The sequence below is a fragment of the Cetorhinus maximus genome, chromosome 13 (genome assembly GCF_964194155.1).
Source record: "Cetorhinus maximus chromosome 13, sCetMax3.hap1.1, whole genome shotgun sequence".
Taxonomy (NCBI): domain Eukaryota; kingdom Metazoa; phylum Chordata; class Chondrichthyes; order Lamniformes; family Cetorhinidae; genus Cetorhinus; species Cetorhinus maximus.
In genome coordinates, this window is record NC_135891.1 from 44,431,115 (window position 1) to 44,445,667 (window position 14,553).

The 14,553-nt window shown below is 47.1% G+C and overlaps 1 protein-coding gene across 6 annotated transcripts in view; it reads right to left on the minus strand.

Annotated features, from left to right (window-relative positions):
* Window positions 1-14,553, minus strand: part of ripor3 (RIPOR family member 3) — a 295,541-nt gene that overhangs the window by 100,182 nt on the left and 180,806 nt on the right. For all 6 annotated transcript variants that reach the window (XM_078555330.1, XM_078555329.1, XM_078555332.1 and 3 more), the window contains one exon: window positions 7,882-7,925. In XM_078555330.1, the coding sequence (XP_078411456.1) occupies window positions 7,882-7,925 (44 nt within the window). The remainder of the gene's footprint in view (window positions 1-7,881; window positions 7,926-14,553) is intronic.

Below are 14,553 nucleotides of genomic sequence, written 5' to 3' on the forward strand. Positions count from 1 at the left end.
TCAAGGCGCTTCAAGGGTGATCAATCACATCTTAACCCCTTTGCTAATGATCCCAGTGCCTCCAGTAGTTGCAGGCTCAGAGGATGCACCTGCAGCTGTGCAGGAGCCCCACAGCATGCCAGGACAGTCCAAGGGCATTTCAGGCAATGGGGCATCACACTCAGCAGCCAGCCTCCTCCTCAGCTGTCAGGCTCGCATCACGTTGCAGCATTTGTTAACACATGAGAAAGGTACATTGGTACACCAGGGTGGCACGGATGGTTAAACTTTATATGATAGTTTCTAGTTATGTGTAATTAAATAGTGTTGTTTCCTTTATTCCTGTGTGTTGTATGGTGTTAATGTTTTTTCCTCAATTGCTATGTGAATGTTTGCACAATCATCTGCAAGTCTGTATGGGAGAAGGTGGAGTATTGCCTTCTCCGTGGTTGTGTTAGTTAACATGGGAGTAACTTGATGACGGACCTGGTGAGTAGTGATTGTGATGAGATGTAGAGGTAACTGATGTGTAGGGATTGAGGTATAATGCAGAGAGTTCAACAACGGCATCATGCCTGCTGGAATTGATTGTGAATAAAGGAGTCATGGATCTCTCTTGCATGAATCTACATTACTCTTGCATCGGGTGTTGGGAAGTATAAATGCATGTGAGTGTTGCCTAAGAACTGAGCGCACACCTGAAGTATATGTCTTTGGTGGTTGCACACCACTTGGACGTTGATAGGGTGGAATCCCTTCCTGTTAATAAAGGCCGTAGGTCGGTACCATGGAACTTTGATTACCACATGTGTTTAATCGATCACAGCACTTGTGGGAAGACTGCATTTGCCCCGAAGCCCACAAACCCCTCTACCTGGCTCTCTAATCAAACCCATAAAACATCTTTACAGAGTTGCACCTTGCTTCTTCATCTGTTGGAGCTAGTTAAAAGCCATCACTTAATAGGGCATCACTAGGATTCAATTTATCCAAAAGCTACAACTTGCAATACGCTTTGAAATAAATTCTCACCTTGAGAAGATTATTTGCAAAACAAAGGCACTTAACTCAAACAACGAAAAGCAAGCTGCAAAACATATATACAAAAGCATGCCAACAGGTCCCCTGTTGTTGCCAGGGCGAGGGCTATCCTGTTTATATTATGCCAGAAGTAATAGTCCAGTGCTCCATGTTAACTATTTGTAAGCCTTGGGTGTGCTTACTTTCCTAGGGACACATGCCTGTTAATAATCACCTCTACTTTTTGCACTTCATACAGAATTAAAAGAACAAAAGTCATTCAACAGCAAAAACAATTGTGTTATATAGCACCTTTAATATAGTAAAATGTTCCATGGTGCTTCACAAAGTGTTATCAAACAAAATTTGACATTGAGTCACCTAAGACCATAAGACCATAAGATATAGGAGCAGAAATTAGGCCCTTTGGCCCATCGAGTCTGCTCCGCCATTCAATCATGGCTGATAAGTTTCTCAACCCCATTCTCCCGCCTTCTCCCCGTAACCTTTGATCCCCATACCAATCAAGAACCTATCTATCTCGGTCTTAAATACACTCAATGACCTGGCCTCCACAGCCTTCTGTGGCAATGAATTCCATAGATTCACCACTCTCTGGCTAAAGAAGTTTCTCCTCATCTCTGTTCTAAAAGGTCTTCCCTTTACTCTGACACTGTGCCCTCGGGCCTAGTCTCTCCAACTAATGGAAACATCTTCCCCATGGCCACTCTATCCAGGCCTTTCAGTATTCTGTAAGTTTCAATCAGATCCCCCCTCATCCTTCTAAACTCCATCGAGTATAGACCCATAATGTGATGTTAGAGCAGATGCTCAAAAGCTTGATCAAAGAGATAGGTTTTAAGGAGCATCTCAAAGGAGGAAGGAGTGGTAGAGAGGCAAAGAGGTTTAGGAATGGAATTCTAGAGCTTAGGGTCTTGGCAGCTGGAGGCACAGCTGCCAATGGTCAAGCAATCCGGGATGCTCAAGAAGCGAGAATTGGAAAATGTGGATATCTTAGAGGCTTGTAGAGCTGAAGGATATTACGGAGTTAGGGAGGGGCGAGACCACGGAAGGGATTTGAAAACAAGGATGAGAATTTTTTAAATGGGAAATTAAAATTTCTCCCATTCAGTTGGAGGAGCTATTTTGAGTGTGGCTTCTTAAAAGAACCTACCTTTAGGCTACAGAAATACAGGGACCTACAGTTTAAAAAAACTTCAATTTGTCAAAGTCACATCCAAAATTACAACTATAGAAAAGGCCTCTGACCAAAGGGATTTTTATTACATGCGTTTTACCTTTATCTGTTGCTGCTTTAGTAAAAAGAAATTATTAGTGAAATTCTGGGAAAGGATAAATCATGGGGCAGAATTTTCTGCCTGTTGGGCGGGCGGAGCTGGAGCAGGCACAGGTGGGCGTGGACCCGATCGGCGCCAGCGATTGGGCCCATGCCACCATTTTACACAGGCGGCACAATTAAGGCCCGCCCAACGTATTTGCCAACTCCCATGGATAGCGGGAATGTGCGGGTGGTGGTGGGTGTGCACAGACCGCTGGGTCCAATGGTGACCCGGCAGTCTGTTTAAAGGAAGGCCTGGCAGCCTCCTGTATGGCTGCTCACATTGGCCACTTCAAGGTCACACCACAGGGGGTCGGCTGAGCAGGGCACGCTGGAGGGAAGGGCAGAGGAGCAGGCCAGGCTGCAGGGTCTGCCACAGGAGCAGGGCAGGCTGCAGGGTAGGCCACAGGAGCAGGGCAGGCTGCAGGGGGGCCAATGTGCCATTCGCTTCTCAGATGAATGCCTTGCTGCCTTCCTAGAGGAGGTGCCAGAACGGTGGGAGGTGTTGGGCCCCCAGGATGGGAGGAGGAGGCCTCCCCACCACATGACCAAATGTGCCTGGGAGGAGGTGGAGGAGGTGGTGAGCTCCCGTGACGTGGTGTGGCACACCCGGATCCAGTGCCATAAGCGCCACAACGATTTGTTGTGCTCTGGAAGGGTGAGTGCCATGTTGTCATTGGGCATTTAACCCAGCAGGTAGCCTTAGCCTTCGAGGCCCCCCCACAAGTCTTACTGTCGTGACTGTATTGAATCATATTGGGCATTTCTCCTACGCTGGGTGGGCAAGCAGATAGGCTGATCTAAGCATGGGTACTGAGTGGTTCATGAGGAGATGAGCTCTCCCCCACACCATGTGTTGCACTTAGTCACACATGACTAGTCTGGGGGCAACCTGCAGGAGATGCAGCTAGGTGCATACTCAGAACTCCAACACATGTTCTATTCACAGTGATGAGGTGGTGGAAGGGGAGCCTCAAGGTGTCGTGGCCAAGAACCATCTGCTGCCCTCAACGTTGCACATAGTTGTGCTTCCTTGCTATGGGAACAAAGAAACCGCATGTTTTCTAAAGTTATGTATGCAGAATGTGTCCAAGATGACCGTTGGTGGTGTTGGGAGCAGGTGTACTATCTTTGTGTGACTGATCAGCAGTAGCGGGGAGAGGAGGCACTAGAGGCCTGACATGGCCCACTGCGGTTGGGGTGCGGCGTGCATGTGCAGAGTCCATGTGCGATTAGCTGCAATGAATGGTCTTCTCTGTTTTTCAGGAGAAGAATACTCATAATACGTCGGTGTGTGCGAGGACTGGAGGCGGCCAGGCTCACCTCCTCATGTTAAGCCTCTTCAAACAGGAGGCCCTGGAGCTTGAGTGGTGCCATGCACCCAGGTCAATTGGTGTCGGTGAGGCTGGGGTGGAATGACCAGGTATTTGAGGCCAACAGTGAGATTTGCAATGTCCTCCCAACATTCATAGCACTGATGATTGTTTAATTTGTTATCGTTGCAACATTGCTCGGTCACAGAATGCTAGAGTCAGAGGTGTGGATCATAGATAAAAGGCCCTTTGGCCCTTCAAGGATGCTCGCATTAAACACGTTCCTAAGTCTTCTAATCCCATTTCCCAGCACAATGCCCATGGCCTTGTATGCCATGGCATCGCAACTGCACATCCAACTACTTATTACATGTTAGGAGGGTTTCTGCATCCACCACCCTTTCAGGCAGTGCATCCCACATTCCCAACACCCACTGTGTGCAAAAGTTGCTCATCACATCCCCTGTCAACCTCACGCCCCTTTACCTTAAATCTATGCCACCTGGTTACTGATCCCTCTGCCAAGGGGAAAAGTTCCTTTCTGTCGACCCTATCTATGCCCCTCATAAGTTTACACACCTCAGTCATGTCACCCCTCAATTTCCTCTGCTTTAGGGGAAATAACCCCAGTCTATGCTATCTCTCTTCATAAGTCAAACTCTCCAGCCCAGCCAGCATCCTGGTCAATGACCTCTGCACTCTCTCCACTCCAATCACATCCCTCCCGTGAAGCACATTTCAGAACTGCACGCAGAACTATAGCTGTGGCCTAGCCAACGTTTTCTGTACTTGGAACATTACCTCCCTGCTCCTATTTTCTATGCCTCGGCTAATAAAGGCAAGTATGGCTTCTGCCTTCTTAAATGCCTTATGTTCCTGTCCCGCTACCTTAAGGGATCTGTCGACATGCACAGCAAGGTCTCTCTGATCCTTGTTACTTCCCACGGTCCTATCATTCATCATGTATTCCTGTGCCTTGTTTGTCCTGCCCAAGTGCATGACCTCACACTTATCCACATTACATTCCATTTGGCATTCATCAGCCCATCGGACCAGCCTGTCTATATCCGCCTGTAATGTAAGGCTATCAGCCTCACTATTTGCCACCCCACCAATGTTCGTGTCCATTTGCTCTGGAAGGTTAAGCGCACAATGAGCCGGGGGAAAGAGATGAAGTATGTCACTGTGTGCACGCTAACTGATCCACTATCCTTGTTGTTCATTTCAGCATCATCAGAGCATGGCCGCCAGGAGGAATTGCAGATGCCCCCTCTCACATCTGAGGGCCCTCAAGTGTCACCTGCATCACACCATTTCTGCGAGGCAGGCACCAGCGCAGATACTAGCACCTTGGTGGGCATTGGAACATCGTCTAGTGTCCCGGGGCACAGTGGAGAGGGCACTTCACAATCGCTGGAGGAGCTGGCAGAGACAGAGGGTCAATGGCGCCAGCAGTCGGAGGACTGCAGGGGACCAGGCACATGCTCAGTCAGTGCGTGATGATGTGCCTCTGGAGTCGCCTGCAATGCAGCAGCTGCAGGAAATGCGGCCAAGTGTGCAGGGGCATCTGGGAGTGATACATGAGGCTGTGCTTCGCTTGCTGTCCATGGTGGAGGAGTCCACATGGAGCATCAGTGAAGCAATGAGCCTCATTGCAGAGCGTCATGCTTCCTCCATGGAAAGAGTGGCGACTCCTGTGGAGAGGCGCCTCCAGGAGAACAATCAGGTTCTCCTGGGGTGACGCTCGGACCTGCAAGCCCTCACAGCGCCAGTGGCCACAGCTGGTCAGTGCCAATGTGGGAGATGGTGTGGGCTTCAAGCTTTCCAGCTCGTTGCCCATCCATCCACGGTGAGCAGGGAGGTCTGAGGCGACCTCACATCGGTGCAGCAGCTCCCTGTCATATCTGTGGGCTCCTCTCATGGCGCTACGGATGAGGGCACCAGCTGCTCCGCCCCTCTCCCAGTGACTGTTTCATCCAGTGAGGCTGCGACGCCTGGGGAGATGCCAGCTGTGCAACTGGCAGATCCCTCCCAGGCGGGGCCAGCACAGGCTCCACAGGCCAGAGGATGACTACCAAGGTACTCGAGGCCAACAGGACTGCAGAGTCAGCAGGCTGTCTCAGAAGCCACTCTGAGTGATGGGGCAGCACCAAGACTTAGCACCCGCAAACAGAAACGTAAGGCACCCTAGGCACACCACGGGTTTCTCACTGGTGCTTTTGCGTTGGCCTGAGATTAGGTCCTTATAATTTTTTTCTGCTTGCTTAATGTTTTGTTTTGGATTTGTGAGAACATCTGATGTTTAAAATAAAAATTAGATGTGTTACCTTGGCTGAGGGTGGCTCCTTTGTTCTGCATTTGTATGTTTAAGATGAATGTCATGAGTGCTTGTTTGGACATTCAAGTTTATGTCCAAAGCCCTTAGTTCCTGCTGATGCCCTGGCAGATTTAGCACTTAGGTGCCGAGTATGGATGCGCCAGGCAAGGCTGGTCCTGCTGATCCATTTGTGGTGTGCTAGCTGAAGGTTCATTGGATTAAAGCCTCCTGGGTGTCCCTGCCTCCTTGGTGTAGTCCTGGGTCAGTGTCTATCCCCTCAGCAATTCCCTGTGCGTGCTCATCCTCAGAATCAGTGCTGGACTCATCGTGTGCAGCCGCATCCACTGCGTCAATGTCTTCATCGTCCACTGCATCCCCCTTTCCAGTGCAAGATTACGTAGGGCGCAACATGCAACCACTATCACCATCACACCATCTGGGGGGTATTGGAGTGCGCCCCCTGAGTGGTCCAGGCATCAGAAGCACATCTTGAGAAGACTGATGGCTCTCTCCATCACAGCCCTTGTGGAGGCGTGGCTCCTATTGTAGCACTGCTCAGCTTCTGTTCTTGGATGGCGGAGAGGCATCATGAGCCACCTTCTGAGGGGATAGCCCTTGTCACTCAGCAGCCAGCCATCAAGCCGAGCCGGAGCACTGAAGAGCCCCGGAACCTGGGAGTGTCTGAGGATGTAGGCGTCATGGGAGCTGCCTGGGTACCTGGCACAGACTTGTAGAATCAGCATCCTGTGATCACACACTATCTGCACGTTCATGGAGTGGAAGCCCTTCCTGTTGACAAAGGCACCGAGCTCACCTGCTGGCGCCTTGATGGCCACATGTGTGCAGTCTATTGCACCCTGGACGTGGGGGAAGCCAGCAATGGCCTCGAAGCCTCTGGCTCGCTGTGCCTGGTTTGCCTGGTCCCAGCAGAAGTGGATGAAGGTCAATGCACCCCTGAACAGAGCGTCTGTGACCTGCTTGACACAAGTGTGGACAGCTGATTGGAAGACACCGCAAAGATCACCCACCGAGCCTTGGAAGGAGCCAGAGGCATAGAAGTTGAGGGCAACTGTGACCTCCAGAGCCACTGGCATGAGGTGTCTGTGCATACAGTTAGGGGAGATCTCAGGGCCAATCATCTGACAGATGCAGTTGACTGTTTCCCTTGACAGTCGGAGCCTCCTTTGGCACTGAACCTCAGTCATATTGAGGGAGCTGCATCGCCGCCTGTATACCCTGGCAGCAGGACAGTGGCGTCTTCTGCGGCCCCTTCCAACTTGGACTACCTCTTGGTTCTGCGCCCCTTGCGCCTGTGCCTGTACTCCCCTGGAGGCTGAATGTGTACTCCTGGCCTCCTCCTCATTCTAGCCCTCCCTTCCCCTTCAGTGGACATGTCAGAACCCATACCCAGGCTAAGGGGAGGCCTCCGGAAAGCTGCAGGTCCGATAAAGATTCCTGGCTGCAGAATGCTGACCTGAAGGTTCAAAGTACACAGAAAGCTGCTGGAATTTGTTCTGAACTGCTGCAGATCACACAGGCAAGTTTAAAAAACTTTTTCCAATAAATACTTCACAGACCATATTGACAACCCCAATGAGCCCTCTTATCCCGCTCGTGGATCAGGTTAATAGAAAAGTCTCTTACCTGCCTGCCTGTTGCGCCCGTGCGCCAACCCGAAGATCGTACTGGCGCCTGAAAATCACTGTCGATTGATGAATTAAGGGCCTTAACTAGCCCGTTAATTAATGGCGGGCGTGCGTCAAACTTCATCACATGCCCGCCCTGCGAAATATCGCGATGGCGCGCAGTGACATCGGGATGCTCACTCGATGTCACCGCGCGTCATTTTACGTCAAACAGAAAATTCTGCCCATGGACAAAATATAATGGATGCATGATGGAATAAAACTTACCGCATAATGATCTCCTGGGCATAAACGAGCAAAACCAATCAAACCTAAAAATTCACAGGAGGAAGGCAGTTAGTATTCAGATTAATTTCCAATCACATTTTTGCTAGATAAACCAATGTGTGTATCGCCATTTACTACCACAGTTAACAAAATAATGACAGATTTCCATTTCCACAACATTCACGACATCTGAACATCCAAAAGTTCTTTAAAGTCAATGAAATACTTTTAAAGTGTATTCACTGTTGCAATGAAGCAACATGGCAGCCAATTTGTGCATGGCAGGGTCCCATAAACAGGAATGAAGTGTGTGAATAGATAGTCTTTTTTAGTGATACTGGTTGAGGGTTAAATATTGGCCAAGACACCAGGAGAGCGCCTCCGCACTTGTTTGAATGGGATCTTTTACAGGTCATTGAGAGATCAGGCTGGGCCTCACTACAGTCCCATTCAAAAGAGAGTACATATGAACTTATGAACATACGAATTAGGAGTAGGAGTAGGCCACTTGGCCCCTCGAGTCTGCTCTGCCATTCAACAAGATCAAGGCTGATCGGAATGTAACCTCAACCCTACATTCCTGACTAACCTTTATAACCTTTCACCCCCTCGGTAACCAAGAATCTATCTAGCTCTGTCTTAAAAATATTCAAAGATTCTACTTTCACCACCTTTTGAGGAAGAGAATTCCAAAGACACTCAACCCTCCGAGAGAAAAAAAATTCTCCTCGTCTCTGTCTTAAATGAGCGACCCCTTATTTTTAAACAGTGACCCCTAGTTCTAGATTCTCCCACAAGAGGAAACATCCTCTCCACATCCACCCTGTTAAGGCCCTTCAGGATCTTAAAGATTTCAATTAAGTCGCCTCTTACTCTTCTGAATTCCAGTGGATACAAGCCTAACCTGTCCAGCCTTTCCTCATAATACAACCTGCTCATTCCTGATATTAGCCAAGTAAACCTTCTCTGAACTATTTCTAATGCATTTACATCTTTAAATAAGGGGACCAGTACTGTACACAATACTCCAGATGTGGTCTCACCAATGCCCTGTACAACTGAAACATAACTTTTGTAATCAATTCCCCTCACAATAAATGATAGCATTCTATCAGCTTTCCTAATTACCTGCTGTACCTGCATACCAACCTTCTGTGATTCAAGCACTAGGACACCCAGATCCCTCTGAATCTCAGAGCTCTGCATTGCCTCACCATTTAGATAATAAGCTTCTATTTTATTCTTCCTGCCAAAATGAACGATTTTACATTTGCCCACATTATACTACATTTGCCAGATCTTTGCCCACTCACTTAAACTATTTATGTCGCTTCGTAGTCTCCATACATCCTCCTCACAATTTACTGTCCTACCTATCTTTGTGTCATCAGCAAATTTAGCAACCATTCCTTCGGTCCCTTCATCCAAGTCATTTATATAAATTGTAAAAGTTTGAGGCCCCAGCACTGATCCCTGTAGCACACCACTCGTCACATCCTGCCAACCAGAAAAAGACCCATTTATGCCAGCTCTCTGCTCCCTGTTAGCTAGCCAATCTTCTATCCATGCCAATATGTTACCCCCCCACACCATGAGCTTTTGTTTTCTGCAATAACTTTGATGTAGCATTTTATCAAATGCCTTCTGGAAATCTAAGTACAGTTTATCCACTGGTTCTCCTTTATCCACAGCACATGTAGAGTGTTGAACGAGTACTTCACATCTGTCTTCACCCAAGAGAATGAGGATGAAGGTATGGAACTCGGGGAGAGGGACTGCGAGGTTCTTGAGCAAATTGATATAGGGAGTGACAAGGTATTGGAGGTGTTGGCAGGCTTAAAAGTGGACAAATATCCAGGTCTGGATGATTTGTGTCCCAGACTGCTGAGGGAGGCAAGGGGGGAGATCGCAGGGGCTCTGACCCAAATTTTTAATTCCTCTCTGGCCACGGGGGAGGTGCCAGAGGACTGGTGAACAGCTAAAGTGGTTCCGCTATTTAAGAAGAGTTGTAGAGATAAGCCAGGGAACTACAGACCAGTGATTCTCATGTCAGTGGTAGGGAAACTATTGGAGAAATTCTGAAGGAGAGAATCTATCTCCACTTGGAGAGGCAAGGTTTGATCAGGGATAGTCAGTATGGCTTTGTCAGAGGGAGGTCATGCCTAACAAACTTGATTGAATTTTTTGAGGAGGTGACCAGGTGTGTAGATGAGGGTAGTGTAGTTGATGTAGTTTATGTGGATTTCAACAAAGCCTTTGACAAGGTCCAACATGGGAGACTTATAAAGAAGGCAAATGCACATGGGATACAGGGTAATTTGATAAGGTGGATTCAAAATTGGCTTAGTTGTAGGAGGCAGAGGGCGATGACAGAAGGTTGCTTTAGTGACTGGAAGCCCGTGTCCAGTGGTGAACCACAGGGATCTGTGCTGGGTCCCCTATTATTCGTCATTTATATAAACGACATAGATGACTATGTTGAGGCGGGGGGGGGGGGCGGGGGGTAGGATTTGTAAGTTTGCAGATGACACAAAGATTGGGCGGGTGGTTAACAGTGAGGCTGAGTGTCTTGGGCTACAGGAAGATATAGATGGGATGGTCAAATGGGCAGAGAAGTGACAGATGGAATTTAACCCTGAAAAGTGTGAGGTGATACACTTTGGAAGGAGTAATTTGACAAGGAAGTAGTCAATGAGTGGCATAACTCTAGGAACTTCTGAGGAACAGCGGGACCTTGGCCTATGTGTCCATAGATCTCTGAGGGCAGAGGGGCATGTTAGTGGGGTGTTGAAAAAGGCATTTGGGACACTTGCCTTTATCAATCGAGGCATAGATTACAAAAGTAGGGAGGTCATGTTGGAGTTGTATAGAACCTTGGTGAGGCCACAGCTGGAGTACTGTGTGCAGTTCTGGTCACCACATTATAGGAAGGATGTGATTGCACTGGAGGGGGTGCAGAGGCAATTCACCAGGATGTTGCCTGGGATGAAACATTTAAGTTATGAAGAGAGGTTGGATAGACTTGGGTTATTTTTGTTGGAGCAGAGAAGACTGAGGGGTGACCTGATCGAGGTGTACAAGATATGAGGGGCATGGACAGGGTGGATAGGGAGCAGCTGTTCCCCTTAGTTGAAGGGTCAGGGGGGACACAAGTTCAAGGTGAGGGGCACGTTTTGGGGGGATGTGAGGAAAAACTTTTTTACCCAGAGGGTGGTGACGGTCTGGAATGCGCTGCCTGGGAGGGTGGTGGAGGTGGGTTGCCTCACATCCTTTAAAAAAGTACCTGGATGAGCACTTGGCACATCATAACATTCAAGGCTTTGGGCCAAGTGCTGGTAAATGGGATTAGGCAGTAGGTCAGGTGTTTCTCACGTGTCGGTGCAGACTCGATGGGCTGAAAGGCCTCTTCTGCACTGTGTGATTCTGTGACATGTGGTTCTTCAAAGAACTCCAATAAATTGGTTAAACATGACTTCCCTTTTACAAAATCATGTTGACTCTGCCTGATTGCCTTGAATTTTTCGAAGTGCCCTGTTATAACATCTTTAATAATAGCTTTTAACACATTCCCTATGACAGATGTTAGGCTAACTGGCCTGTAGTTTCCTGCTTTCTCTCTCCCTCCATTTTTGAATAAAGGAGTTATATTTGCTATTTTCCAATCTAATGGAACCTTCCCCGAATCTAGGGAATTTGGGAAAATTAAAACCAGTGCATCAACTATCTCACTAGCCACTTCTTTCAAGACCTTAGTGTGAAGTCCATCTGGACCTGGAGATCGTCAGCCCGCAGCCCCAACAATTTGCTCAATACCACTTCCCTGGTGATTGTAATTTTCGTGAGTTCCTCCCTCCCTTCCATTTCCTGATTTACAGCTATTTCTGGAATGTTACTTGTGCCTTCTGTATTGAAGGCCGAAGCAAAATACCTGTTTAATTCATCTGTCATCTCCTAACTTTCCATTATCAATTCCTCGGACGCACTTTCTATAGGACCAATGTTCACTTTGATAACTCTTTTCTTATTTAAATATCTATAGAAACTCATACCATCCATCTTTATATTACTAGCTAGCTTTCTCTTATACTACTTTTCCCTCCTTCTTAATCTTTTTGTCGTTCTTTACTGTTCTTTATATTCTTTCCAATCTTCTGACCTGCCATCCGTCTTTGTGTAATTATATGCTTTTTCTTTAAGTTTGATACTGTCTTTAACTTTTTTAGTTCCTCCCTCCCCTTGGATTTTTTCTTTCTCATTGGAATGTATATATTCTGTGTGTTCTGAAATATCCCTTTAAATGTCTGCCACTGAACTCCTATTGACATATCCCTTAACCTCATTTGCCAGTTCACTTTAGCTAGCTCTGTTTACATGCCTTCATAATTGCCCTTATTTAAGTTTAAAACACTAGTCTTGGACGCACTTGTTTCTCCCTCAAAATGAATGTAAAATTCAATCATATTATGATCACTTCTACCTAGGGGTGCCTTCACTAGGAGGTCATCAATTAATCCTATCTCGTTGCACAATACCAGGCCTAGTATAACCTGCTGTCTGGTTGGCTCCAGAATGTGCCATTCTAAGAAACTATCCTGAAAACACTATGAAATCCTCATCTACTCTACGTTTGCCCCTTTGATTTTTTCAGTCTATATGCAAATTAAAATTACCCATGATTATTGCTGTACCTTTCTGGCAAGCTCCCACTATCTCTTCTTTTATACACTGTCCTACTGTGTAGTTACAATTAGGGGGCCTGTACACCACTCCCACAAGTGACTTCTTGCCTTTATCATTCTTCATCTCAACCCAAACTGCTCTACATCCTGGTTTCATGAACTTAGGTCATCCCTCTCTAATGTACCAATGCCATCATTAATTAACAGAGCCACCTTTTCCTAACTTCCTGTCCTTCCTAAATGTCACATACCCTTCAATTTTCAGGTCCCAATCTATGTCATCCGGTAGCCATGTCTCTGTAATGGCTATTAGATCGTACTTATTTCTGTCTATTTGCGCTATCAGTTCATCATTTTATTTCAAATGCTACATGCATTTAGGTACAGAGTCTTTAGTTTTCTCCTTCTATTATTGTTGTAGCGTCTAGCCTTATCTGCTGATTTACTCTTAGATTTGTACTCTGTCCCTTCCTGTCACAGTCTCTTTATCATTTCCCATATTAATACCTGTTTCTCTTGCCTTGTCTCTACTCCTTGGTTTACCACCTTCTCAAATTTGATCCCTTGCTCCCACTATTCAGTTTAAAACCCTCTATACTTCCCTAGTTGGGCAGCTCGCAATGACAACAGCTTCAGCACAGTTCCGGTGTAGACCGTCCCAACGGTACAGATCCCACTTTCCCCAATACTGGTGCCAGTGCCCCACAAAATGGAACTCACTTCTCCCATACCAGTCTTTGAGCCATGCATTAATTTATCTAATCTTATTTGTCCTATGCCAATTTGCACATGGCTCAGGTAATAATCCAGAACCTTTGAGGTTCTGCTTCTTAATTTGGTGCCTAGCTCATCATAATGACTATGCAGAGCCTTCTTCTTCATCCTGCCTATGTTGTTGGTACTTACACAGACCAAAACCACTGGATCCTCCCCCTCCCACTGCAGGTTCCTCTCCAGCCTTGAGCAGATGTCCCAAACACTGGCACTGGGCAGGCAACAAAGCCATCTGGTCTCTCGCTCTTTGTTACAGAGAACAGTGTCAATCCCCCTTACTATACTGTCATCTACTACCACTAAATTTCTTTTTGCTCCCCCCACTTGGATGGCTTCCTGTATCACGGTGCCATGGTCAGTTTGCTCATAAGAACATAGAACTTAAGAACGAAGGAGCAGGAGTAGGCAATTTAGCCCCTCAAGCCTGCCCTGCCATTCATTACGATCATGACTGATCTCATTTCAGTCTCAACTCCAATTTCCCACCCCCTCCTCATAACCTTTCAACCTATTACTAATTAAAAATCTGTCTATCTCCTCCTTAACTTTATTCAGCGTCCCAGCATCACTGCACTCTGAGGTAGTGAATTCCACAGATTCACGACCGTTTGAGAAAAGTAATTCCTCCTCATCTCTGATTTAAATCTACCACCCCTTAGCCTAAAACTATGGCCTCTCATTCTAGAATGCCCCAGAAGGGGAAACATCCACTCCACGTCTACTTTGTCTATCCCCTTTAGCATCTTATATACCTCAATTAGATCTCCTCTCATCCTTCTAAACTCTAGCGAGTATAGGCTTGCAGCCCCCACTCTCATCCAAACAAGCTGAGAAAACCTCAAACCTGTTGGGCAATTGCAGAGGCTCACACTCCTGCCCTCTGGGTCCCTTTACCTGCCTCACTCATAGTCACACCCTCCTGCACTGGCCAGTGACCAAATCAGAAGACCCTATCCTAAGTGGTGTGACTGCCTCCTGGTCTAAAGCATCCAGGTGACTTTCCCCCTCCCTGATGTGTCGCAGAGTCTGCAGCTCAGCCTCCAGCTCAATGACTCTGAGCCGAAGTTCCTCAAGCCGCAAACACTTACTGAAGACATGTTTGCCCTGGATCACAAAGTTATCCAGGAGCTCCCACAGTCTTGACACATCACTTGCCCTGCCACCCTTAATGTGTTTTAAATAATTACTCAATTATATTAATCACTTATTTATGTTGCTT